Below are 26388 nucleotides of genomic sequence, written 5' to 3' on the forward strand. Positions count from 1 at the left end.
AAAAATAGGGTGAAATAATGGGGTAAGAGGAAGGAGGGAGAGAGAAATAACTTAAAGGGAAAGAACCTAGGAAGGAAAGAGGATACCGATGGCCAGAACAGTGCACTTCTATGGAATCAGATAGTGCTGAATGACCTTGGCCAAGCCACTTGCATTCTCTTCGCTTCCATTTTCCCTTTTGCAAAGTGGATACAGTAATATTAGTAAGAGTTAAATGAAATAATGTTTGTTAATGTGTCTAGTATGATGCTTAGAACATGGTAAATGCATAAAAATGCTACTTTCTTTCATTACACTGGTAAGGGTACTTGCAAAAAGAAGTTTTGATTCTTGATCCTCCTTTCTCTGTTCTCTGAGGGCATAAGACTCATCTTCCCTATGGTTGAAGGCTCCTTGTGGCCCCCAGGGTAGTGAGCCATGGTAGTTGTAAATCATTTTTCTGAACAGATAAAAGGAAGTCACATTTTTAAGCTCATAGCATGTATGTTTCAGAACCTTGGACAGATGCCTTTTCTGTGTCTGCTCAGCTCATACCTACTCCTCTGAGAACTGTTCCTACCTTTCAGGGCTGGTGCTTCTGACTCTGTCTCTCTGGCTGTAGGCAATTAGACCATAGATCGACACCTGACCAAGTTAACACTGTCAGACTCTCTTCTGAGAAGATGATGCTTAGTTGGTGGTACCCTGGCTCCATGGACCACTTCCCATGACATGACGAAAAATGAAGCAAACTCAGAGAGAAACAAGTGAGAGAGACAATGGGGCCTCAGGAGACCCATCTGAATCCCTGCAGTCTACCATGTAGTTCAGCTGTACCTCTTGTTCTTGAGTTCTATGAGATGGCCCCATTAAATCCTCCCTTTAGCCTGGATTGACTGAATGGGCTCTATTGCTTGCAAACAATAGGGCTTGGCTTCAGCAAGAACCCCTAAACCCCTGCTGAATAATAACGTTAAGAATGAGTGATCGACTATAAAGAAGTGATTGACTTGGCTGGGATCCTGTATTTTCCATTCCAGGGCTGTCAAGGGGGTTCTCACCTTGCTGTTGGCTTCCTCACTGGAAGGTCATAAGCTCGGATTATATTCACCAGCAGCTTTATGTCTCCATCAGACAGGTTTTGGGCTGTCACCTTCTTCCGACCTTTTCTCCTTGGCCTCAGTGGTCGCTTTTGTTCGGCCAGCTTGAAAAGGTTTAGGCCCAAAATGCTAATGATTACAGAACAGAATTAGGATTCTAAGGAAAAGAAAGGTCTGGAAAATTGTGAGACGACTTCCCAAACTCTGCCCCAAGGTCTCTCACAGGCCTCTAAGAAATTCTTTGTCCTTTTAAGGAGGGTGGAAACAGTGTAGAAATCCTCCCAAATGAGGGAGAGCCTACTGCATGGATTATTAAAATTTATTCTAGGTGCTACTTATCAGAAGAAGAAAAGCCCCTACATCTCCTTACTTGACCACCAGCCCCTCAAACGTGCCTGGTGCCTTCCCACCCTTCACCTTTGCTCCTGCCAGTCCCTGCATGAGGAATTGCCTCCCTCCGTCTTCCGTGCCCGCCCTGTTGCTTGCAGTTTTACCCATCCCTCAGGGCCAGTGCCTCCCCCTCCCCCAGAGACCCAGCCCCATCTGCTGGAAGCCTCCAGCTCCCTCCACATGACTGTCAGTGTGTACAGCTGCCTGGGCAGTTCCCAGAGTCAGTTGCTCTCTGGAGTTAGACAGAACAGGGTGTGAATCCTGGCTCTACTCTTTGCCCTTGGGCAAATTATTTCACCTCTTTTAAGTCTCTGTTTCATCATCTGTAAAGGGGATAATATTATAATACCCCTAGGCCTCTTGGGGTTGTTGAGAGGATTAAATGAGGAGTGTGTAAAGCACCGTGGCCCTGGTCTAGCACTTAGGAGGTGTCCTAAAATGGTAACTAATGGGATCATGACAATGACTATGATGCCAGTGGTTATGGTGGAGGAAGAGGAGGAGGTGGGGGCAGGAGGAAGGGGGTGAGGAGGAGCAGAAGGGTACTTCTTTTATCTCTCTCTACCTTCCACTGAGATGACAGTGCAAAATGGCCACAGAACAAAGCCAGCTTGTAGAGCCGGCCACAGGCCACAGTGCTCGTGGCCCTCTGCTTCCCTGTTGAGTATGAGAGCTGGCTAAGCAGCCTCTTGACTGGAGCACCTCTTTGCAAGAGGCACATACCGGCTAAGGATGAGGGCTCCGCAGCTCTGTCTAGGCACCATGAGGAATCCCGAGGAGTTTCCAGGAGCTACTGTTACTGTTTGTTCCCCAGGATTGTGCACAGAATAGCTGCCATTTATAAGCACCTTTCATGTATCAAGAAGAGTGCTAGGCAGGTCCCTTACATATAGTATTTCTAATCCTTGCACGTATAATATTTACTCAGATGAAGAAACTGGAGGCTCAGAGAGGTGTTATGGTTTGCTGAAAGCTCTTTAATAATAGAAGTGGAGCACAGGTTCAAACTCAGGTCACTTTGACTACATAGCCGATGTTCTTAATCACTCTGCCAGGGCACCCATCTAACACAAACTTGGGGGCCTCGGAGACACAACTTTGCCAGGGGTCCTAACATGACAAAGCTCTTCCTTTATCAATACTTCATCCCTCCCCTGGAGGTAACCCCTCCCGTGAGACTCTGATGCCTCCAAAGTAGCCAGCATGGGAGCACCATGTTGGTGGGACCATCAAATATAGAAACATCTTAGTTTAAAGCCAAGAACAAACTGAAATTAAAAGAAGAAAGAACATACCCTGAGCCTTCAGAACTTAATGCAGAAAGTAATGCAGAAAAAAAAAAAAAGAAGGAAAAGAAAAGAAAAAAACAGCATGAAAAATCATCATCTATTCTAGGTGTAATTTTCATGGCTGTGAAAATATTCAGTGACTGGACTTGGGCCTGGAATAGAGAGAGGTTCTGTGTCAATTTACATGAGTGTAGCCTCCTTTTTACATGTGGATCGAGGTAAAGCCAAAGAAATGGACTGCCATGGGTAGCACAATTTTTTGTCTCCTTTTCAACTTGATGGGAAATAGAAAGTAAATGCATAGAGAAAACCTTTTTAGGAGACTTAATCACAGAAAAGATCGTGAAGTTAGTGGATTGCATAACACCAATATAGGAAGTTATCTTTTACCTTTTATGTAACCAACCTTAGTTGAAGCCAGTGAGGATTATTCTAGATAATAGAGTCAATCAAGCAAATACAGTCAATTCCCGACTTCCATGTAAATATCCATTTCTCTCTGCTGCCCTTCACCCTCATTAAACACATGCACCAGCTCTGTGCCTCCCAGAGGCAGTGCTGGAACCAGGTCTCCCCAGCCTACCCCAGAACCTCAGTGGATGGGTCTCAGCCACCTCCACTGCTGTGTGATGGGAGGGTAATGGAAAGTCTGGCACTGGGAGATCAGGAAAGCAGGAGTACATGCAGGAGGGAAATGCTGCCAGCTTTAGTTCAACTGGAATGAGAAGATGGCAAAGGATGGTGAAGTTGGTTGGCAAGTAGTGGGAGGTGAGATGGCCTCTATTGGAATGTGATAGGAGAGGCTCCCGGGTCACTTGTCTCAATAGAAATCCCTTAACTAATGTCATTAGGCATTAATCAGGTTTAACCAGGTTTCTACCATCATTCTGGGCCCAAATGCATAGAAAAAAAAAAAAAAATCTTACATGATGCCTTTCATATACTATAACAAATAATAGTTTTTATAAGAAATGATAATAATGACTTTGTTTTATTATTTTTACCTGATATTGGGAACTTCTTCTTCTACTACCAAATCAGCAAGAAGAAAATGTTGTTTTGCAATTAAGAAACGATTTATCACTGATTCTCTAACCTGGGGAAAGAAATCAGCTTTATTTAAGATGTTCTTGTTATTTAAACTTCCTAGTTCACTCTCTACACTCTGAGTCTTTGCCTTAATGTCACCTAGCTGTTGATTTTTCTGAAGCTTTGGCCTCCTTTTGCTGTAAGTCCTCTAGCTTTCTGCACTAGACTAAAAGGTCCATAAAGGCACGGGGCGTTATGTTTTGTTCACTGCTATATTGGGACCTGGATGAGTTCTTGGCACAAAGAATAGTAAAATTTTGCTGAATTAATGAGTTAGCAATTACAAACAAGAGGACCAATCTCAAAATACAAATTGAGAACTGAATTTTAAGTTCTTCCCTTATTCAGAATGATTCACTTCCTAATTTAAATAGAGGACCTCTTAAATGTCATAATCATATATTTTATATGTGAGCCACAAGATAGATAAACTGGATGGAAAAAATGCATTTTAGTCACTGTAGCATTTCCTAAAAGATTAAGTTTATTGAAGTAAGGCAGGAGGAAAAGAAAAAAGGAAAAAAAAGGAAAAAGCACAAATGGACTGATATTTCAACTTTAATTTTTAGTTTTCCAGTGCATAAGGGCAGTTAGTATGTGGTTTAAAAACTTTTGTTTTTTTCTGATTACAAAGGTAAACATTGTAATGTAATGTAACATTCAAATATTAGGAAAAAACTCATGACTTAGAAATGGAGTCCTTTATAATTATACCTCATTTAGGATAACCACTGATAATAAACCAGGTTATATCCTAGTGGTTTCATATATTTGAAAGGTGAAGAAAGTTGTCAATTACATGTTTGTATTTATGAGAAAGTTAGTCTAGAGAGCTTAAGTGGCTTGCCTAGAATCACATAGATACTTATAAGACAATAGAACTTTCCATCTTAGGATGTTCGCTCTTTTCCTTCTATGAAGACAGTTTTAAATTATTTTTCTTACCTGCTGGAGGTATTTGGCTACTACGGCCCTATGGGTGTCTATGTGGTCCTTGGTTTCAATGACATTCCTATCTTGTAACCGTTTCTCATAGTCCTAAAATTAAAAGGAGGTAATAATTTTATGATTTTAAAGTACTCTCTGATGCTCTTCTAAAGATTAGGGAATTACTTATCACATGTGGTTTAAGTTTTTTTTTTTTTTTTTTTTTTTGAGACAGAGTCTCACTTTGTTGCCCAGGCTAGAGTGAGTGCCGTGGTGTCAGCCTAGCTCACAGCAACCTCAAACTCCTGGGCTCAAGCGATCCTCCTGCCTCAGCCTCCCGAGTAGCTGGGACTACAGGCATGCGCCACTATGCCCGGCTAATTTTTCTATATATATATTTTTAGTTGTCCATATAATTTTTTTCTATTTTTAGTAGAGATGGGGTCTCGCTCTTGCTCAGGCTGGTCTCGAACTCCTGACCTTGAGCGATCCACCCACCTCGGCCTCCCAGAGTGCTAGGATTACAGGCGTGAGCCACCGCGCCAGGCCGGTTTAAGTTTTAAATTATGGTTCTAAACGTTTCTTCTACCTTCTTCTTAACTTTTGATTCAGAATTGATCTTTGATGCAGTAATTAGGATTCTGAGTCAGTTCACTGAACTGCTGTAATAATAGAAGAAAATTCTGTACAGTAGTTACAAGTTGAAATGTTCATGGAGGAAGAAATAAAGGCCGCAGAAGACAGCAGAAAGTTGTTGTAATTCAAGAAGCTAAGCTCATCCAAACAACTTAGCCAAACCACTTGCTTAAGTTTTGCCTTTTCTATTTTAAGTAAAGCAATTACAAAAATCGTGAAAAGCTCCAATTAAAACATTACCATTATCACATAACATCTGGCTACAGCTGACTTGGGCCATCTACTTGGAGGAGGGTGACGGATACTTTTGGCTTTGTTTGCTCAGACCTCTCCCTTTTCTATCAATAAAATTATGTGTGTTGGCCGGGTGTGGTGGCTCATGCCTGTAATCCTAGCACTCTGGGAGGCCAAGGTGGATGGATCGTTTGAGCTCAGGAGTTTGAGACCAGCCTGAGCAAGAGCGAGACCTTGTCTCTACTAAAAATAGAAAGAAATTAGCTGGACAACTAAAAATATATAGAAAAAACTAGCCAGTCCTGGTGGTATGGCTACTTGGGAGGCTGTGTAGTCCCAGCTACTCGGGAGGCTGAGACAGTAGTAGTGTTGCTTGAGCCCAGGAGTTTGAGGTTGCTGCTAGCTAGGCTGATGCCACTGCACTCTAGCCAGGGCAACAGAGTAAGACTCTGTCTCAAAAAAAAAAAAAAAAAAAATTATGTATGTCCCAGGGAACTGCTATGTTCTCCTTTAAGCCAACGCTGGTTACAGTTGAATACCCAGCAATGGCACCTAACCCAGGCTTAGTGACACGAGCTTCTTCCTAAGATTTTTGAGTTTGAGACAAGAGGACACATCTCTCTCTGCTGAAGCTACTCGATGTGAAGTTGGATGATGCTGGTAACCATATGGCCAAGTTGAAAAAACCTGTCTGCAGAGGAAGAGAATGAAGCCAACACACCAAAGAAGCCCTGACAGGATGGGAGGGGTCCTGGCAGCACGCAGGCCCTGGATCCAGGGGTCCTTGAGGCACAGAAGCACTCCTGCCACTCACACGTTTTTTAGACATTTAATCCTATTTGGGGATTTCATCATCCAATAAACTCCTCTTGGTGCCTAAGGTAGTTCAAAATTGGATTTTTATCTCTTATAATCATAAATCCAGACTAACACAAAGAACTAAATAACCAAAAGTATTCTCCAAGAATAGTGTCTGCTTGAAAAAAATCTTAATGGTATTAATTTCTGATGGCTCTCCATTTACCTCATCGAATACAAACTCATCTGTCTGGCTCGCACTGGCCTGCCCCATCTGCACAAGCCTGTTACCTATAATTCCTCAAAGGCTCCTCTGCCCCACACCTGCCTGCTTCCATCTGCCCTCTGAGTCTTTGTTCCTTCTGTCGCCCTGGACGAGGGTGGATGCCAGCCCTGTTCCTTCCTCCCCACCCACCCCAAGGCTGTTCAAATCCTATCCATCCAGTTTTCCCTGAACTCTTTACCACCATGTACATGGTGCCTAGTAAATACTTACTGTATGAAAATGGAATTGAGTTCCTAAGGTAGTAATATTTAGCCATATTAACCCTTAAGATACGTTCAACCCTATAATTCTAACTGCGGGCAGTTTAACCAACTAACTCAGAATCCTGGTTACTGGTTAGTTTATACATCATTGTACTGAGGCAAAGAGATTATTTAAATGTTGAATTCAAGAAAAATAATGGAAAGGTTATATATAAAAGTGCTAGCTGGATGTAGGGGTGCTTGTCTGCAATCTCAGCTATCCAGGAGGCTGAGGTGGGAGGATCACTTGGTCCCAGGAATTTGAGACCAGCCCGGGCAATGCAGCCAGACCTCATCTCACATACACACACAGAAGGGCTATAAAGGAGAAACCAATATTGCTACCGAGAACATAACAACAATTAAATACACATATAAGTATAACAAATGGCACGGCAAGTATTTTATTATTTTCTTAACCTCTCTAGGGCAATTTCTTACCTGGAATACCTTTTCCATAATTTCTCGGTCATATACTGGAATTTGCTTATAATTTCGAAATTCTGGCACCTGTTGGCTTCTAAGATGAAGAAGCCTGAATCGTTTGGATCTGTTCAATTCTCCTTCTGAAACAAAATTAAATTCCTGTTGCAGTTGTTCCAGTCGAAAGAAATCAGGGACATAGGATTCACCACTTGTAGCAACCTATAAAAAATAGAAAATGCAAACCTCCAGATAATGGGCAAATTTCACCTAAAGAAACCTGGCACTGAGCTTCTGGGAATGTTTAACAGTTTCAGATTAAAAGACTTGGAAGACAAAATGCATTAAAAAATAATAGGAGCAAGGCAGATGCTATTATATTTATTTACTAGCTATAAAAGGTACAAAAAATCATTTTTCCAAAAAAATAAAAATTGTAGTTTTACTTTTGGTGTGCATGCTTCCCCAAAAATGCCATTATGCAAATATCCAGACTGAAAAAGGAGAGATATCAGACCCAAGTGTATCACTAGGCACCTACTAGAAATAAAGTTACTCATATACACAGTGTATATAAAAATCTAACATATATGTGACTCTTTAATGTATTTAGGCACATATGCAGATAAGGGCCCCAGAGGTCACTGGTCAGCTTCATTTGGCCCCATGGCCATGCCTTTCTTTCTCTGAATAGCACCTCACAGGCTTGGTCACTGAGAAAAGTGAGCCAGAGATGTCCAGGCAAGCTGACTTCCAGGGCCCTGTACATTGTCACAGGAAGGACAGCTTCCGGACCCCACTGCACAGCTGAGCAGGTGTGGGCTGCACTTTACCCAGGTGCTGCCTGCCTCTCTGCTTGGTGCTTTGCCAGCTGTGACCTCCTGGTCTCGAATTCTTGGGCTCATGCGATCCTCTCACCTCGGTTTCCCAAAGTGCTGGGATTACAGGCATGAGCCACCACAGGGACAGGGTTTATGATCTCCTGAGGACAGGGAAAGCCAGTGCACAGAGAGATGCTGGAGACTTGCTTGGGAAAGGTGGCCTGCTGTGAAAATCCTGGTCTACAACAAGAGACCGCTCAAGAAGGCATCCCTGTATTTGTTCTATAAGAAAACATATAGCTAAAAAGGAAATGATGAGTGTGATATGTGTACTATATTACCACTAATTGAAAGATAATCAAAGTGTGATTTGAAAACTTTACATGGACTAGACTACACTTTAGGTGATATGGCCTATTCTTTCTAATATTTCTATTATCCATATTAAAAAGCATCGTGTTGCGAAGGAGAGTTTATAAAGACAAAAGTCAGAATAAACCAAAGCTTGTTTTGGGACTTAGAAAGATTAGACGCGAAATGAAAATTTTCATACCGGTTATAATTAGCCTCGTGATGAACTCATACTAATACCCACGATCATAGGAATGTGTTGCTGTGGCCAGCCCCTGGATCATCTACTTGTTTATTATGTTTTCATGTGAATGATGAAATTGCCAATAAAACCAATTGTATCTCATACCAAGAAAAATAATTTACTAACTAATGTTCCATTTTATTTACAAATTCACTGAAGAAAAAATTAGAATATTATGGTAGATACAGGCAATTTATCTGGTAAATACTTAAGTGAAACCTAAATGATAACCTAATTAATCATCAACGAGAACACAAACAAAACAAAGATTTCTTAAAATCCTCCATCAGTACTTGATGGGGGTGGGTGATGAAAGGAGCAAGTGCTCTGCAATTAGATCAACTTATTAGCTGTGTGACCTTGAGCAAGTAACTGAGTCTTTGAACTCAGCTTCCTCTTTATAGAATGGAGAAAATAAAACCTTTCTTTGAGGGTTTTACAGAGGTTAGAGGTAAGAGTGACGACAATAGCTAATATTTACTGCACGTGGACTGTGCCTGGCTAAGTGTTTATCTGCAGCACCTCATTGCCTCAGGACAAGGGCCAAGCTTTTTCTGACATTATCAGGCCCAATCGAGCAACGTTGTGTGTGCCTTTTGCCACATTACCGAGATTAGCTGCATCAAAGGGGCATTGTTGGGGTCATTCGGGTCCAGCTTGGACTCTGCTGCCCACTTGGCCAACTTTTTCATGTCTGTCACTCCTGATGTGCCAATAGATGAGATGGCATCTGCTCTCTTCAAAGCACTGAAAAAAAACCACAGTTGATTCCATGTGACTGACTTTACCACAGAGCAGTCTGCATGCATCAGGACCACAAAATCCCAGGGACAGCATTGCTTAGGGAAGTTATTATCCTCCATGACAGACAATCTTATCATAAGGAGGACTTTTGCCATTTTTCTTTATTTGACAATTGCTATCAGGAAACACAAATGGAAGGAGAGCCAGTATGATGCATTTCTACAACTCTGCCCAATGCACAAAAGCCTCCCCCCCACGGTCACCCGGCCCATCCCTGGATCCCGGCCAGTGAGGAGGAGCCTCTGCATCTCGTGCAGGAAGCCCCAGAAGCCTCACACCCCGGGCCACTGGGGTGCACTGTAGCTGAAGACAAACTAAAAGAAAAAAAACGACTCTGAAACGATGAACTTATGCACTGACTTTGGACACAGGGAATCCGAGGGAAGCCAAAGTGGTCAGCACAGTCGATCTGGGGCTTTATTAACAGTCCTGCGTATCTTGTTACTTACTTCTGTTGTATTTTACCTCCTCTCCTGGGGAGTTGGGCAGCTTTAATCCCCAGGAGATTTCTCTAGCACTAAACACAAGTGAAATAAATGCAGAGTTCCTATGCTCAAAGGCACAGCCCAGCCTCCACGGGGGGTGTCTTCTGCCTTAGAAAGTGCAGAGCAGCGTCTCCTTGTGGTTTTTATCCCATGAATGGAGTGTATCAAGGAAAGAAGGCAAGCCCTGTCTGTGTTTCCATGTGTGGGAAACGACACTTTCCAAGTCACAGACTGTGCCCGTGTCCTCTCAACGATCAGCATGAGTCTCTTTATTTTAGAGATGAGGCAACAGAGGCCTGCAGTGGTGAAATGATGGACTCAAGAAGCGTCTCCCGGGGAGTGACAGAGGAAGGCTCGGACAGAGGAAGACTCAGGCTGGGAAAAGAGTACCTCAATCACTCAGGTAGAGTCATTGTGAAGGCTAAGTTCTTTTCACTGTCTCTGGCCCTGAAAACACTCAATATCTGTTAGGCTATTAATATTTTAATTTTTACCTTAAGAACAATTTAAAAAAAAAAACCCTTGAAAATACTGGCACCTGACAATAAAAGGAAAGAATATGATATTGCAGGCTTTCTATCCCTTGGATATTTTAATGCCAACATTGACGTTGGTCATCAATTTATTCTAACCACATATTACCTCCGAAATCCAATGTTCTGCTGTGACAATGGAGGAATTAAAGGTATCCCATTTTCTCCAATGGCCCACGCCACACTGTGGGACACTTTCCCCGAGGTCATCAAAATCAGTTGATTACTGCCATCAGCTTCAAATGAGAAGGGTACTCCTAGGAAAACACCGGATTAAACAGGATGTTGTTTAGAAAGAAGGATTGAGCCCAGCCCTGGCAAGAAGGCAGATAGTAGTAGACAAATGGGACCAGGAGTGGCTGGGGGTAGTGGGGATGGAACATACAGTTCAAGCCAATGTCACTGAATTTCTTCAGGTGACAATGCTGAGAGTCAGCTGCTCAGCTCTGTCTCTGACAGCAAAGTGTACGTGACCATGGTGCACTCCCGAGTGGGTCCACCTGTGTGCATACGGTGGCTCTGCCACTTTGCAGCTATGTGACCTTGGAGAAGTTACTTAACTTCTCTGAGCCTTAGTGTTTTTTTTAATGTATAAATTAGGGATAGTAACAGCACTTCCTTCAAAGAATTATTTTGAAGACATTTGTTTATTGATTCATTCAAGATACTTATTTGAGCTTCTACTTCATGCCAGGCACTACTGCAGGCACTGAAGATAGCAGTAAAGAAACAAAACTGTTAAGAATCCCTGTTCTTAAAAAAGAAAGAATCCCCGTTCTCATGGTTCTCATAGAGTTCATATGTGAGTAGGGGAGATAAACAATAGTAAGATAAATAAGAGAAATACTTTGTGACAAATTGAGAAGGTATATAGAAAATATGTGCTTTGTGGGGTGGCCAGGGAAGCCTCAGTGAAGTGAGTTTTAAATAAATGGCTGAAGAAGTGAGGAAGTGATACATGTAGGTAGAACTTTGAGAAAGAGCATTCCTGGCAGAAAGAACAACAAGTATTAACACAAGCACCCTAAGGTGGGAGTGAGGAACACAAGTTAAATGAGCAATACTTGTAGAGTGCTTAGTGCCTGGAAAATAGTGATTACACAACAAATATAAGTTACTACTAAGCTACTGTGGTTACAGTAAAACCTCACTGATTTGGCCTCTACCAATTGGAAATTAATGGTAAAAAACTCTCTGGGCAGAATGTTTAATCAACTAAAGGAAAAGATTTTCAAGCACTAAATACAGTAACTTCACAGCCTGTATTTCTAGTTACTAATTATTGGCACAAAATAATATTGTTATTACACTGTAATAGCTTCTTTGTGTTTTTCAAAGATCTTCCCTTCAAATTGAACATCCTATCTTGATCTTCAAAATAACTGTATAAGATACTAAATGGGATATCATTAGATCCGTTTTATGAATAAGGAAGATGATATTCGAAGAGGTTACACGACTACTAGAGTCACACAGCTTGTCGCTATCAGAGCTGGAACTAAAGCCCAGGTCCGCAGACTTTTAGACTGGAGTGATTAGATTTGGGCCTTAAAGAAACATTGCAGATAAAGTTTCAGATATAAGCTCACAATAGAGAATCACCAAACACATGAGGGCACAAGTCATCATGAACAAGAGGCAACAGAATCAGAGCAATAAGCAGATAGGTATTGGAATGATAAGATACAAAATAGTAAAAAACTTCTTAAATGTGTTTAAATAAAATGAATGAATGAATGCATGAATAAAAGAAATTATTTAGAGTCTGAGGAAAGGACAAATAGCTATCAGAACTGACCAAACTGATTAGAAAAGAACTAAATAGAATTTCTAAGGTTGAAAAATACAGTAATTGAAAGGAAAACCACAATGACATGTTCCAATGATTTGACTTGTAAGACAAATTTAAAGAAATTACACAGAATGTAGTGGTGAAAGAAAAGATATCAAATATATTACAGAAAGGTTAAGAAACACAGAGGAAGATTCGGAAGACAGAAGCAGCCCGTGAGCGTGCCGCTCTCAAGGAAAGGATGGCAATTTGCAGGCAGATGCCTACCCACAGACAGCTCTTCTCAGAAGGAACATTGTGAAACATGATTGAAGGAATCTGTGGGGAGGCACCTACACACAGGAAAAATTAGGAGGATAGAGCGCCGGGACTGTCACTAATCACAGGGGAAATGCAAATTAAAACCGCTATGAGCTATCACCTTACCCCTGTCAGAATATCTCTTTTTGAAAAGTCCCCAAACAGTGGATGCTGGCATGGATGCAGGGAGAAAAGAATGCTTATACACTCTTGGTGGGACTGCAAATTAGCACAACCTTTATGGAAAACAGGATGGAGATTTCTCAAAGAAAAGTAGACCTTCCATTCGATCCAGCAATCCTACTACTGAGTATCTACCCAATGGCAAAGCAGTCATTTCATCAAAAAGATCCCTGTGCTCATCGTGGAGTACTACTCAGCCATAAAAAAGAATGAATTAATGCCTTTTGCAGCAATTTGGATGGAACTGGAGACCATTATCCTAAGTAAAGTTTCTCAGCACTGGAAAAACAAACACCACATGTCCTCTCTAATAATTTGGAACTAATTGACGGGCACACATGGGCACAGAAAGAACTAAAAATCATGGGAAATCACGAAGGAAGGTGGGGGGAAGAGGGGAGGATACAGTGAACAATATTCAGGTAATGGCACACTTATAGCCCTGACTAAAGCATTATAAAGCTATCCATGTAACAAAAACATTTGTATCACACCTTAATATTTTGAAAACATAAAAAAAAAAAAAAGAGAAACATGGAGGATAAAGTGAAAAAGCCCATTATGTATCTTATGAGAATTGTAGATGAGAGAATATTAATGAAAAATCTCCCTATTATAATTATTATTTTAAACTTTTCAGACTTACAAATAACATTGTAAGATACATTTTTTTATGCACAAAGGTTTGTCCCCATTTCAAATTATTTTCTTAGGAAAGGTTTCTAGACGTAGAATGAAGGCACCAAAGGGTATTTTAAAGGCCTCTAATTCATAATGTCAAACTATGTACTTTATAGTTGCATAGTTATAAGCATTACCAAGTGTACATAAAAAATGACTTGGCAAAAAATTATATATCATAAGTGTTTTAATTGGAATTTCTGATAACAATGTTATAATTATCTGGTTATCTGAGAAGTGAAAGAAAAAGATATATAAGATATATTCAAGTCTGACAGTGAAACTGTGAGCCACTGCAGATAATCAGCTTTCCATACCACTTCCAACTCCCTCATGGTCCAGTGTCACATGCTGATTACTGCTAAACTCCACTTCTTCAATCGGAGCCCTTCCAGTAACAACGGTGGTCTCAGGAATAGGCAGAAATACTTCTGCTAGCAAGGTGGGGCTACTGTGTCCAACAGTTTCATAGACCTGAAAACCGGAGAAGAGAAACAGCCATAAAAACACCAGTTGAATATGCTCACTCTCAAATAATCAGTCCACATTGTCGGTGTTTGTGCTGGTCACCGTTACAGCCCAGAGGGCCCATGTCAGGGCAGAAAGTTGTGTGTTACTATGGTCCTCATGGAGACCAGCCTATACCCTGTTTGCAGCCCAACTGTTGACATTGTTTTCTTGCCCAGCCTAATCTCCTGGGGTGGGGAAGTTAAAGTAGCAGGCAAAGATAGTTGTTTGTATTCCAAACCAACACACGGGTTACTCAGAGGATGGGCTTCCTCTTCTCCCTGGCTCAGGCTGCTTTCAGAGTGCAGAGCCATCAGGTGGAAAGTGTGAGACAATAAGGACATGCCATAGATGGTTTAATGTCCGCACCTACCTCCCAGTCAGTAGGAGAAGCTCTACACCCCAGAACCATTCCAGAGTCTACACCCCAGAACCATTCCAGAATGTCATGTTTAAATCTACTACTTGGTAAATCTCTCAAGTTCTTCCCTTCCAGTACTCATTTTATTTGTTAGCTGCTGAAACCCCAGCCATCTTTTTCTCAGACCTTCTCCCAGACTGAGCCAACCGGCAGCTCTGATACTGATTGCTGTGGTGTGTCTCATTACAATGCCATCACCATGAAGTGAAGGACCTTTGCCAGGGGAACAGAGATTAAAAATGTACAACCCAACCTTAGTTGGACCCTCTGGCTCTATTTGATCTCCTGTATTCTTGACTCACCTGGCTTTTGCAGTAAGATAACAAAATATTCCACAGTTCTGCTGGCTTTTTTCCTGTGTTTTATTCTTTTCCCCCATGACGTCTCCCTGGTTCACATTTCTTTAAAAATGCTGACTCTATACTATCATTTCTACTAATTAGTCTTCATATTTTTCTTCTTATGCAATAGAGTCCCCCTGTCATCACTATTTTCCACTCACCACTTGAGTGCACAAAGGTGACACTCTGGATCGACTCCACCCACCCACCCTTACAGGGCACGTGAACTGAGACCTTTTCCAAGCATGAGGATGAATTTGTGGTTACCAGACTGGCCTCACCTCCCTGGTATCCACAGCTCAATCTGCAGGATGACTGACTGAGCTTGGAGAGACCACTGGGGCAGAGACACAGAGGAAAACTGCTTAGGAACTGAACTCAGGACCCCAGGCGGTGCCCACCAAGAGACCTCTGATTGTTCAGGGTTTTCCTTTGATGGGGTGGCCCAGTCTGCCTAGTCCAGGAGGCTCAGGAGAAAGCTGAGCCACATTCTCCAAATTCATCTTTATCAGTAAAAACAGGTGATATTTTGATCCATACTAAAAAATCTTTTATGGAAAATTTCAAACATATACTACACAAGAATGGTAATATACCACTGACCCAGGCAGGGCGCCGTGGCTCATGCCTTTAATCCTAGCACTCTGGGAGGCCGAGGTGGGTGGATCGCTTGAGCTCAGGAGTTCGAGACCAGCCTGAGCAAGAGCAAGACCCTGTCTCTACTAAAAATAGAAAGAAATTATATAGACAACTAAAAATATATATAGAAAAATTAGCCGGGCATGGTGGCGCATGCCTGTAGTCCCAGCTACTTGGGAGGCTGAGGCAGTAGGATTGCTTGAGCCCAGGAGTTTGAGGTTGCTGTGAGCTAGGCTGATGCCACAGCACTCTAGCTTGGGCAACAGAGTGACACTCTGTTTCAAAAAAAAAAAAAAAAAAACACCACTGACCCATCACCCAGCTTCAACTATCACTAACTTATTGCAAATCCTATTTCATCTATACATTTCCCTCCCCTCCAATATCCTGAACTTAGACATCATTGCACCTATAAATATTTCAATATGTATCTCTAAAAGATAAGGCATAATTACAATACTATTAATATTATCATGGTATCACAGTAATTCTTTAATGGCATCAACTATTGGTAAGTTTCAAATTCCTTGTGAGCCTCAAAAAATTCTGCAATATTTTGTTTGAATCAGGATCAAAATGTATTCCATATATTACAATTGATTGATATGTTCCCCAAGCACTTATTAATTTATAAGTGACCCCTCTTCTTTTTACACTTTTTCTTTATGCTATTACTGGTTCAGAACTCTGATGGTAAAAGGACTGCCATTTGTTGCTTGTCCCGATACTCTTAAGAGCCTATAGTTCTATAATCTTACACAACTTAAAGAACACATAGTAGCTTATTGTTTATTGCACAGGAGGCTTTGGTTTGACCTGTTAAATTACTGACTCATTGGCATAAAGTTTCAGCCTGAGAAAATGGTGTATTTTCTTTCATTTAAAAAATTTTTTAACTTTTTTGAAAAAATTTTAATTCATTGAGCCATCCTTTTGTATGAAGCCCACTAGGGACTTTAGGTATGTTATCTTGTTTAATCTTCACCACAATCCTATAAAAGATGGTTTTATTCCTGATGAATATGTATGCCCTGTGCCGGTCACCATGTTTAGTGAGGACCAATAAACACAGTGATCACGTGATCACGTAGCGGGCATTTTGGTGGGCATCAGTGGAAGGGTTCTTGTTCCCAGACTCTGTAGCACCCTCCTATCTGGTGTCCAGAGAGAAACTCAATGGGGACTCTTGCTGCCAAGTCTATGGGACAGAATCGAAGACGGACTCTAGGGGACGGATGGGGACTACTGTCCCAATAAAATCATCTTTTTTATTTAAAAAAATGGATTCATTCTGACAAAGGCATAAAACAGCTAAAATTTCCCCAAACGTTTTACCTTACTCTTTTAAGATAGCAGCAGTTCTATTTAATGCTAGGATAAAATGTTACTTTTAAAAATTGGGAAATGGGTGCTTTGGGCTTTAAATCAGTGTTTATAAATGGCTTTCTGTATAATTAAGTTTAATTTTTGTTTTCTCTTTAAGCCAGGGGTTCTCAGGCTCAGCACTGTTGACAGTCTGGGCTGGATAATCCTTTGCTGTGGTGCGTTGCACATCATAGTATGTTTAGCAGCACCCCAGCCCCCACCCACTAGAGATGCCAGTAGCTGCCCACCAACTACGATAATGAAAAATGTCTCCAGACGTTGCCAAATGTGCCTTGGGGTGGGGGCAAAATTTGAGAAGCACTGCTCTCAGCAAAATGAGCATGTGTGTGTGCATGTGTGTTTGAACATGAATGTTAACGAATAAAGAAGACTGCAAATGGAATTTGATTTACATTCAGTTGTCGAAAAATTCCTCTGTTGTGTAAGGCAAAGCAGCAGTGAATTCACAATGGTAATGAAATCAACGCTGCAAAATTAGGGCCATTTACAAAATTATTATTACTTTCCCTGCATTTGGAATATTGTTTGTTTTAACTCAAGAATCTGGTACAAATTTACCTAACAGTATTTAGAATCATATAGATATGATGAACCTTAGATATTTAGGAAAGTTAAACTAAGATAAATAAAAAATATATTCCATCCTGAAGTAAAGTGTGTACTGCATGGTTTTTGTTTGTTTGTTTTTTTGAGACAGAGTCTCACTCTGTTGCCTGGGTGAATGCCCTGGCGTCAGCCTAGCTCACAGCAACCTCAAACTCCTGGGCTCAAGCGATCCTCCTGCCTCAGCCTCCCAAGTAGCTGGGACTACAGGCATACACCACCATGCCCGGCTAATTTTTTCTATATATATTTTTAGTTGTCTATATAATTTCTTTCTATTTTTAGTAGAGACGGGGGTCTCGCTCTTGCTCAGGCTGGTCTCGAACTCCTGAGCTCAAACGATCCGCCCGCCTCGGCCTCCCAGAGTGCTAGGATTACAGGCGTGAGCCACCGCGCCCGTCCCTGCATGGTTTTAAGTCGTGTTTCTCTGACAGTTTCATCTCTGGCCCTTGGGAGTTTTGGATCCCGTACAAGTGGCTGCTCTTTAATCTCAGCTGCCTGCGGTGCTATTCACCAGTCCTGGCTGATGGCCCCACTCTGCTCAGTGTTGACCCAAACCTTTCCTACTCTCATGCCCACAGACTCCCCTCCTTCACTGAAGAGGTTGAGGGCATCTGACATGAACGCCTTTCACAGCCTTGCCCTCTACCCACCTCCCCTGGGTCCGCACTCCTTCCTCAAGGGACCTTCCTAAGTCCAATCCCTCCAACATGTCCTGATCCCACCCTCCCAGCATCCTGTGGGATATGATCTCTGCCCCCTTCCAGCCCCCCAATTTTCCTTATTTTCAAAGTCATCGATCTTTTCTTACAGCTGACAAACATGCCCTACAGTAAACCACGATCCCTTCAAATCCCTGTTCCATTTCTCTCCTTCCCTTTTCTGCCAAGGCTCTGGGATGGGAGCCTCTTCTTGGTATCTTCATTTTCTCTCCTCCCCTTCCATTGGACCTCAGTCACCAGGTCCTCGTGTCACTTCCCCACTGCAGCCTAACTCTCACGTCAGGGACCACATCCAGTTCATCGTCCTGTTTCCATGGTGCCCCAGCCAAAGCACATGCTCGATAAACACTTGCTGGGTGGAAAGTGGCGGCAGCACAGTGATGTGGTGAAGAGAACAGGTCTGTCCCTGAGCTCTGTCCCTTCTGGCCGTGTGACCTCAGGAGGGTTACTTAGCCTCTCCACGTTGCTCCCTCTGTATGACAGGGATGATAATACAGCTACCACAGGTGAAGACTGAATGAGTTTATACGCGAAGAAGGTTTAAAATTGTATCTGGCATATTGTAATTGTTCAATAACTGTTACCTTGCACTAGATATTATTAAATATTTACACAATATTTTCCTCAGGCCAGAAATATAAAAGCTCAGTAGGACGGATTCATAAGGAAAAATAATAAAGCTAAAAAATGTAAAAGCCATCCAGTAGTATTACTGTTGCTGTTTTTTTGGAGTCCGGAAGATGAATGTAAGTTACAGATGTGAGTAACAAACAAATGAAGGTAAAGTTTTTTAAATTTCTAAGTCAAATTTCATTTTTGAAAGGCCAAGCATTTATTTTGGAAAGACCTCAGAAGCCAAGATTTTCAAGACCTTTCTGGAAGGACTCTGGTCTGGCTCCAACTCCCCTGGTCCATGACGTCTAATCTCACCCTTCTCTTGGGACCAGCTTTGATTCCACTCCTCTTTACTCCCTCCAGCAAACTGTCATCAAGCTCTATGGATGCCACTGGTTGACAATGATTGATCTGCAATGTTGCCTTAATTCCTCCTTCCCATGTCTACCGCCAGCCCCAGATCCCATCCCCTCACTCCTGTGCGAGCCTTTGGACTCATCTTCTGCTTGTAGGGCTGCCGTGGCATTCTTATCTCAAGCCTGGCTAGGATGCTCTGAGCCTTATGGTTAAACACATGCGAGAAATCAAACATCATCGTCCACACGGTTCCCCTCAATGGTCCTTCACATAAGTTCACCAATGAGCACTGTTTCTTTGGAGGTCTCTTTTCTCTTCCAGCTGGATTGAATTCCCTGAGGCAGGGCCCTGTGTGCTCCTTTGTGTATGAGGCTTGTAATTTCCCACCACGCTCCTGGCACAGTATTAGACCCTTAGTTGGCTCTTAACAATCGAGCGGCAGCATTCATGACTTGGTGTTTAGTCATCAAGTGATGCATTATTGTTTTGAGACCCTCAGAACTTTTCCATTAGGCTCTAAAAGTAAGAATGTGCTAGCACTAGTGTAAACAGATGCACTTAAGGTGATTTTTTGTTACCCTTCTGAAGTTACCAGTAATTCTTAAACTTTCCCTAAATCAAAACTAGCAATTCGATGGAAAATTTTCAAACATTAGCACTATTCCTAGAGACTTGAAATACAATATCCCCTACATTAATTTCATCTGTGGCCACTACGTAGTCATAAAAAGTTATGCTGTTGTGATATATGATTTGATCAATTATCAAATCCCTTTAGATGGCATAAGAACTTAGCCAAGACTCCCTTAACTGGTAATTAAAAAACAAACAAACAAACAAACACATGATTCATTTCTTAGGGCCAAACTAATTGCCTACGAGTCTATTCTTGGAAGTAAAGGAGAAAATTTTGTTTTTTTATTTAAAAAATTTATTTCATGGTATTTCAGAAAATTATGCTTGTTATATTACTTTAAAAAATTATTTTGACTATGATATCCACAGCAAGCTAATATTCAAGATAGTAAACAAGGGATAGTGTCAGAGGCTTTGCCTGTATTTTAGAATATATGTGAAATAAAATATTAGCGTGCTGTGGGAGGCAGAAGATAGCCTTTCCTTCTGAATTCAGTAAGTTTGGAACTGCCCACAGCGGGACGGAGGGGGTTTCACAGACTCCCCCCAACCAGGGGAGGCGGGGCTGGGTGCCTATGGAGGGGAGGCCCTAGCGCCCTCTCTGTCTTTCTGACTCTCTATCAAGGGGTCTCCTTGCTCAGGCTCCCTCGCCTTCCTACCTGCGGTACCATCTGCTGCTCTCCCTTCTAACTCTTTATCTGGTCTTCTCATGTCTTCCTCACGTCAGCTTTTCCCCTGCAGGGGAGGAACGGGGAGGATGCGTCAACTGTGAGTATCAAACTGGGAGGCAGAACTCTGAATACTGAGATCTCTGCTCTTCTGCGAATGCAGAAAGGGAGGGACTCTATGTGGGCCCCCAGCAAGTCCTCCTGTATTCTGAGCAGGTGACAGAAAAGCATCAGGTGGGCTTCCGGAGTTTGTGTTTATTTACTTTCTCAGTGAAGTTTTATTCTTAATTTAGACAATGTTTTGTGTGTGTAAGTCGGACTTTACACTTTAACTTAAGCAAATGTGTTCAGGGGCAGCGCAGGCAGGTTAACTGGGGAACCAGTGAAGGTGTGGGGCTTCAGAACCAGCAGAAAGGAACTCTCCCGCAAAGGCGTTCAGATTTTAAATGTTCCCAAACCCTGCTGTCCATACAGAGGGCACTGCCCCCTGGGCTCCTGCAGGGAATCCCTGGCCACGAAAGGCTGCTGTTAATCAGGCAGTAGTGGTATCAAGAACACTTGATTTCATCATTTTAACGTATCGGAAATTGAATTGAACAGGGGCCGCCAAGTCTCCTTTCCAGCATAGAGCTGGGAGCTCTCCACTCTCACATTCAGACAAAATCACCCCATTTCCCTCTCTGGATCCATTCAGAGTTACAAATCAAGAGGGAAAAGAAGTCGAAAGTTGTAGAAAGATTATTTTCCCAGGAATGATATTCAGAAAGGGAATTTTCAGGCTTAAGGAAATCTTAGCTTTTTGCCAAACCTCCAAATTCAATCCCTTTTCATTCTTTACTTGCTCTCTACTCTTACACCTATTAAGTTTGCAGCAAAACCCAAAAAGTTCTATTTTTTTCAAGTTCCAGAATATATAGCCATTTTTAAAAATTTAGATGGCATTTTAAAGAATTATGTGAGTGACTGGACTAAGCCAAGTTCTAAAATTTCAAGAAAAATGTTTTGAATTGTGCAGATATCAATGCTGCTATCAACACAGCAAAGGAATTTGGCTTGAGGCTTGATGCTCCATGTTTTGTAAATGAGGCCCACCCTCTGCCCTCACATACAAATTAAAAGGTGTAGACAAAACTGCCACAGGCTCTGGAAAAATCCTACGCTGTATAGGTTGACCTTGGGTATCCAGTGCTGGCCCTTTTAGGATCCTCCTCCCATTTCTTGGTACCCTGCTCTCTCTCCATGTATTTCTACTGTGCTTCCTTCCCACTGTCAAAAGAATACCCTACCTTGGATGTCTTAAACTTCCTCTACCAATTTTAGGTTTTTTATTACTGAGGTCTAGGCAAGGGTTGATATTCAAAATGTTGAACAACACACAGGGCCAGGCACTAACCACTCAGAAGAGCTGTCAGCCACAGCTTGGGAACAGAGTCCTGCAGGCACCAGCCTTGCTCAGCCACCCACTTTAACTGGTCAACTGTGGGAAGGTCCCGGAGATCTTGGAAGTGGGGTCTGTGTGGCTAGGGTGGCATTTTGGGGGCTCAGGGCAGCATCTAGTTACCATTCAGTATAAACGTATGTAAATATTTTATTAATAATTATATAGCTGTATTAGTACCCACAGACTTAATGTCAATTACAATCAATAGATAGTGACTGCTTAGACTACTGTGTTGGAAAGGATTCTGAAGTTAAATCCAGGCTCAGTGGGGAAAAAATGTCAGAATCCATTATTCTTTTCTGGCAGGGCTGGTGGATGGGAGTGAGAAATTCCTGTGTGAGTGATGGATGAGGATCAGGGATTTCTGCCAGGGCAGAGGATGGGAAGCAAGGGCATGTGTGCCATATAGTTGCAACCTTAATTAATAAGCCTATTAGAATCATAAAGGAGAAATCTGTTAGCATCAGAAGCAAGGATTCACCAAAAGAACAAACAAGCCTTAAGACACTGTAGTGGGTTGAATAGCCACCTCTAAAAATTGATGTCTACCGAGAACCTCAGAATGTGACCTAATTTGGAAATGGGATCTTTGCAGATGTAATTAGTTAAAGATCAGGATGAGAGCACACTGTACTAAGGTGGGGTATGAATGCAGTGAGAGACAGAAGGACACATGGAGACACAGAGAAGGCCGTGTGAAGGTGGAGGCAGAGACTGGAGTTACGCTGCCACAAACCACGGAATTCCAAGAGCCAGGAGGAGCTGAAAGAGGCAAAGAAGGATTCCCCTCTAGAGCTTTTAGAGGAAGTATGGCCCTATAGACACCTTGATTTCAGACTTCAGGCTTCCAGACCTGAGAATGAATAAATTTCTGTTGTTTTTAAGCCAACAAGTTTGTGGTGCTTCGTTATGGCAGCCCTAGAAAACTGAAATAGACGCAAGTAAATATGTTGCTAATGGTGGGATTTAGGCTAGGGGGAAGACTTATTAATTTGGGGGGATCCTAGCACTTGTATCTCTCCCCACCCCCCATCTTAACCACCTGTGATTGTGGCAGAATTGATTTCTTTGTTATATTATGCTAGGGTTCTAGTAGAGGGTGATATTGAAATATTTCTTCAGTGAATGAGCTGGAAATCCCCATCCCCCATCCTCATTCAGCCCCCACCCCATCTCAAGCCAGGTCCATGTGGCTCTGACGACTGTGCTCTTAAATGAGATTCCAAAATTCCTGTTTGACGTCATGTTGTGTTGTTCTGCCAGCTTTTTCAGGAGGCAAGTGGGGTAGCAGATCTCTTTCTGCCAAGACCTTAGGAACAGATGTGCCAAGGAAGAGGCTGACCTATTCCCCTTGAGAACCTGTCAAGACTCCTGCAGAACCAATGGATGACTTAAAACCAACTGACACTTGCAAGGAACAAAAAATTCATGAGACGGCGACTATAATTAAAATGTATACCTGAAGTGTTAAACTCTCTGGCCAGTTGAATATTTGCAAATTGAAAATCTGACCAAAGTGAACTCGGAAGTCTGTCCCTAGTTGCCGACTGACCGTCCTGGACACCTCCTTGTTGTTGAAGAGCACCTTTAAGTACACTGAGCGCCTCTTGACATCTTCCCTTCGCCAGACCTCTGCCCTGCAAAAAGAAACCATTTGCAGGTGGGATTAGCATTAATGTACTAAGGATCGCTGGAACATTTGATAAATGGGCACTGAACATAATAAGGTACACTGGAGGCAGTTCTGTCAGCCCCTGTTTAACCAAAATAGCACAGGTCTCACAGAACTTACTGTAATAAAATATTGCAATGTGCAACTTACAGAGAAGCCAAGTAAGTAAACATATTCCTTGTTAAGTGGAGTGAATTTAAACCATAAGGGATAGTAATGATTTAAATTTGGATAAGGAGTTTTATCCTAAAAATATAGTAGCATATTATAGCAGTTAGATCAAGTCTATTTCTCCAAAATCTAAGCTTTTTCTCAACATTTTCAGATAATAAGTGACTACACGATGGATACAGGCAGAATATCAAGTAATGTTCCTTATTTTTAAAGATAATTTGAATCATAATAAAAGATATGCTGGTATCCTGAAAAAGTTGAAGTGTATCATTCTTATAGCCAGAAAGTTAAAAATAAATTAAAACCTCCAAAAATAGTCTTTAATTTTATTGCATATATTTGCAGAGATGCCCACCCCAAAATGCCTATTATTGGTTAAGTCAATAGCAATTCAAGTTTGTTGAGGAAAGGAAAAGATTAGGGCATCAAAATCTAAAGCTCAGGTTTTTTGGGTGGTAGTTTATTAAAAAAAAAATTTTATTGTAGTGGTAAAATATATATGACATAACATTTATCATTTTAACTATTTTTAAGTTGACAATTCAATGGCATTAAGGACATTCACAATGTTGTGCAACCACCACCACGATCCATCTCTAGAATTTTTCATCGTCACAAACATAAATTTTCTAGTCATTAAACTGGGTAGGAGTTTTAACTTTTTATGTCTTTACAATTTAGACCTATCTCAGACACGAAATTGCTCAAATCACTTCCACATTTTTTCTATAAAGGACATTTAACACCAAATTGCAAAAAGTATCTAAGACACCCACAGACTTGGACTCCACTCATAAAAGATTACCAAATCAAGACCAGATTTCAAAAACCATGCTGTGCCATCACATATTTTGATTGTTTGTGACAAAATTACATGGCATGGTATTTGTGGCTTGAAAATAGCTAATTTAGTGCTAGAGAATAACTTACGTATAGCATCTAAATATGTGAAGTTGAGAGAACACATGAAAATACACAAGAAGCTACAATTTAAAAATAAATCAATCACTAATACCTTAACAGAAGTTTGAAATCAAGAAGGTTGTAGTTAGTCTTATAATGACGTCTTAATTAATCCCCACATCTTAATGAACTTGGAGGCTGACTGCTTTGATTTGAATTCTCACTTTTTATGTTGGGATATTGGAGATTTCAGTCTATGATATTCACAATAGCTCTTCTGTTTACTGGAGAATGAAGACTAGGATTTGGTGGTATCAATGATCTTAATAGATGCCCTTTAAACCATTCTGATATCCTATAATATGCATCAGAATCACGTGACGACCTTGTGAAAACACAGTTTTCTGGGTCCCACCCCAGACTTTCAGACTGAGAAAGTCTCAGGTAGAACCCGAGAGTTTGTATTTCTAACAAGTTCTTAGGTGAGGCTGGTGCTGCTGACTCTAGGGCTACCCTTTGAGAACCATGACTATAAGGTATAGGGAATAAATAAATAGGCATCAAATAAGGATGTCTATGAATATATTTTTATCACATCTGGAGGGTGTGCTACAGGTGGCCTGACTTAGACACAAGCTCTAGGGCTCCCCCACAGTTCCCTCTGGGAGGTTCTATGAGGCCTTCAAAGAGAGCAGCTGGCTCCAGGAGCAGCTGAAACCAGGGTCAAGGAGAGGCCTCAGTGCCCATACCAGGGAGGAGGGACATGCTACCAGTGGAGAGAAAAGACACGTTGAGGTTACTGGTAAGGGACCCAAACCAGAACCACACAGACAGCCACTGTGAAGAGCAGGCATGGATTTGTGACTGGGAAGCTTCTCCTACAGGCAGCTTTACCTAGTGTGCTCCTGAGTAGGCAGCAGGGATGCATTAGGTAAGTGAGCCATATGACATCTCCCAACACGGGCAAAGGTCACCAATTTCATGAGGTTTGACCTAACATGTATTTACAGAGAGTCACCGATTCTCCTGATCATGCTGTTGGAGGTCAGCAGACGTACACTCCACACAGCATGCCCATGTGGGTGTGCATGTACACGTGCGAGTGTGTGTCGGACGCCAGCCTCACGCACGGTCAGAGCGTCCACTCACCTGGGGCACTGGTCGTTGGGCGTCACGCTCCCCGCCAGGCTCAGCTCGGGGAGCAGTGTGGGCTCCCCAGGCCTCCTCCTGCTCCGGGCGGCTCTCTCCCTCACCTGCTGCTCTATCGCTGCCCGATCAGTGGGCTCCGGAGGGGTGGGCTTCACTGGATCCTCCTCAGCATACGGCTCCTCAGTCTCCTCCTCGGGATGTTCTTCTGTTGCTTGTTTCTTTTTCTTCTTCTTGGCCCTCTGTTGGGTAAGAGGCAACATGATGTCAAACAGGAATTTTGGAATCTCATTGAAGAGCGCAGTCGTCAGAGCCACATGGACCTGGATGCAAAATCCAGCCCCACCTCAACCAGCCGTGTGCACTCAGGCAGGTTACTAAGCCACCCGGCCTCTCTGTGCCTCCATTTTCTCATCTGCAAAATGGGAACGAGCATAAGAACCTCCTCCCAGGGCTGTTGAAATGAGCATAAGGCACTTATGATAGTGCCTGGTCCCTAGAAAGCTTATAAAAATGTTAGCTATTCATGTAATCATTGATATTGGTTCTCAAGGCCAAGGGCATATCTTG

The 26388-nt window shown here is 42.1% G+C and overlaps 1 protein-coding gene across 4 annotated transcripts in view; it reads right to left on the minus strand.

The window, feature by feature from the left end:
* The window catches only part of CC2D2A (coiled-coil and C2 domain containing 2A), a 122442-nt gene that overhangs the window by 38148 nt on the left and 57906 nt on the right, over positions 1 to 26388 (minus strand). For all 4 annotated transcript variants that reach the window (XM_069493995.1, XM_069493996.1, XM_069493997.1 and 1 more), the window contains 9 exons: positions 25822 to 26060; positions 23383 to 23560; positions 13905 to 14061; positions 10741 to 10888; positions 9418 to 9556; positions 7412 to 7615; positions 4793 to 4885; positions 3763 to 3854; positions 1041 to 1208 (listed from right to left, as the gene is read on the minus strand). In XM_069493995.1, coding sequence (XP_069350096.1) covers positions 1041 to 1208; positions 3763 to 3854; positions 4793 to 4885; positions 7412 to 7615; positions 9418 to 9556; positions 10741 to 10888; positions 13905 to 14061; positions 23383 to 23560; positions 25822 to 26060 — 1418 coding nt within the window. The remainder of the gene's footprint in view (positions 1 to 1040; positions 1209 to 3762; positions 3855 to 4792; positions 4886 to 7411; positions 7616 to 9417; positions 9557 to 10740; positions 10889 to 13904; positions 14062 to 23382; positions 23561 to 25821; positions 26061 to 26388) is intronic.

The sequence above is a fragment of the Eulemur rufifrons genome, chromosome 19 (assembly GCF_041146395.1).
Source record: "Eulemur rufifrons isolate Redbay chromosome 19, OSU_ERuf_1, whole genome shotgun sequence".
In the NCBI taxonomy this organism is placed as follows: domain Eukaryota; kingdom Metazoa; phylum Chordata; class Mammalia; order Primates; family Lemuridae; genus Eulemur; species Eulemur rufifrons.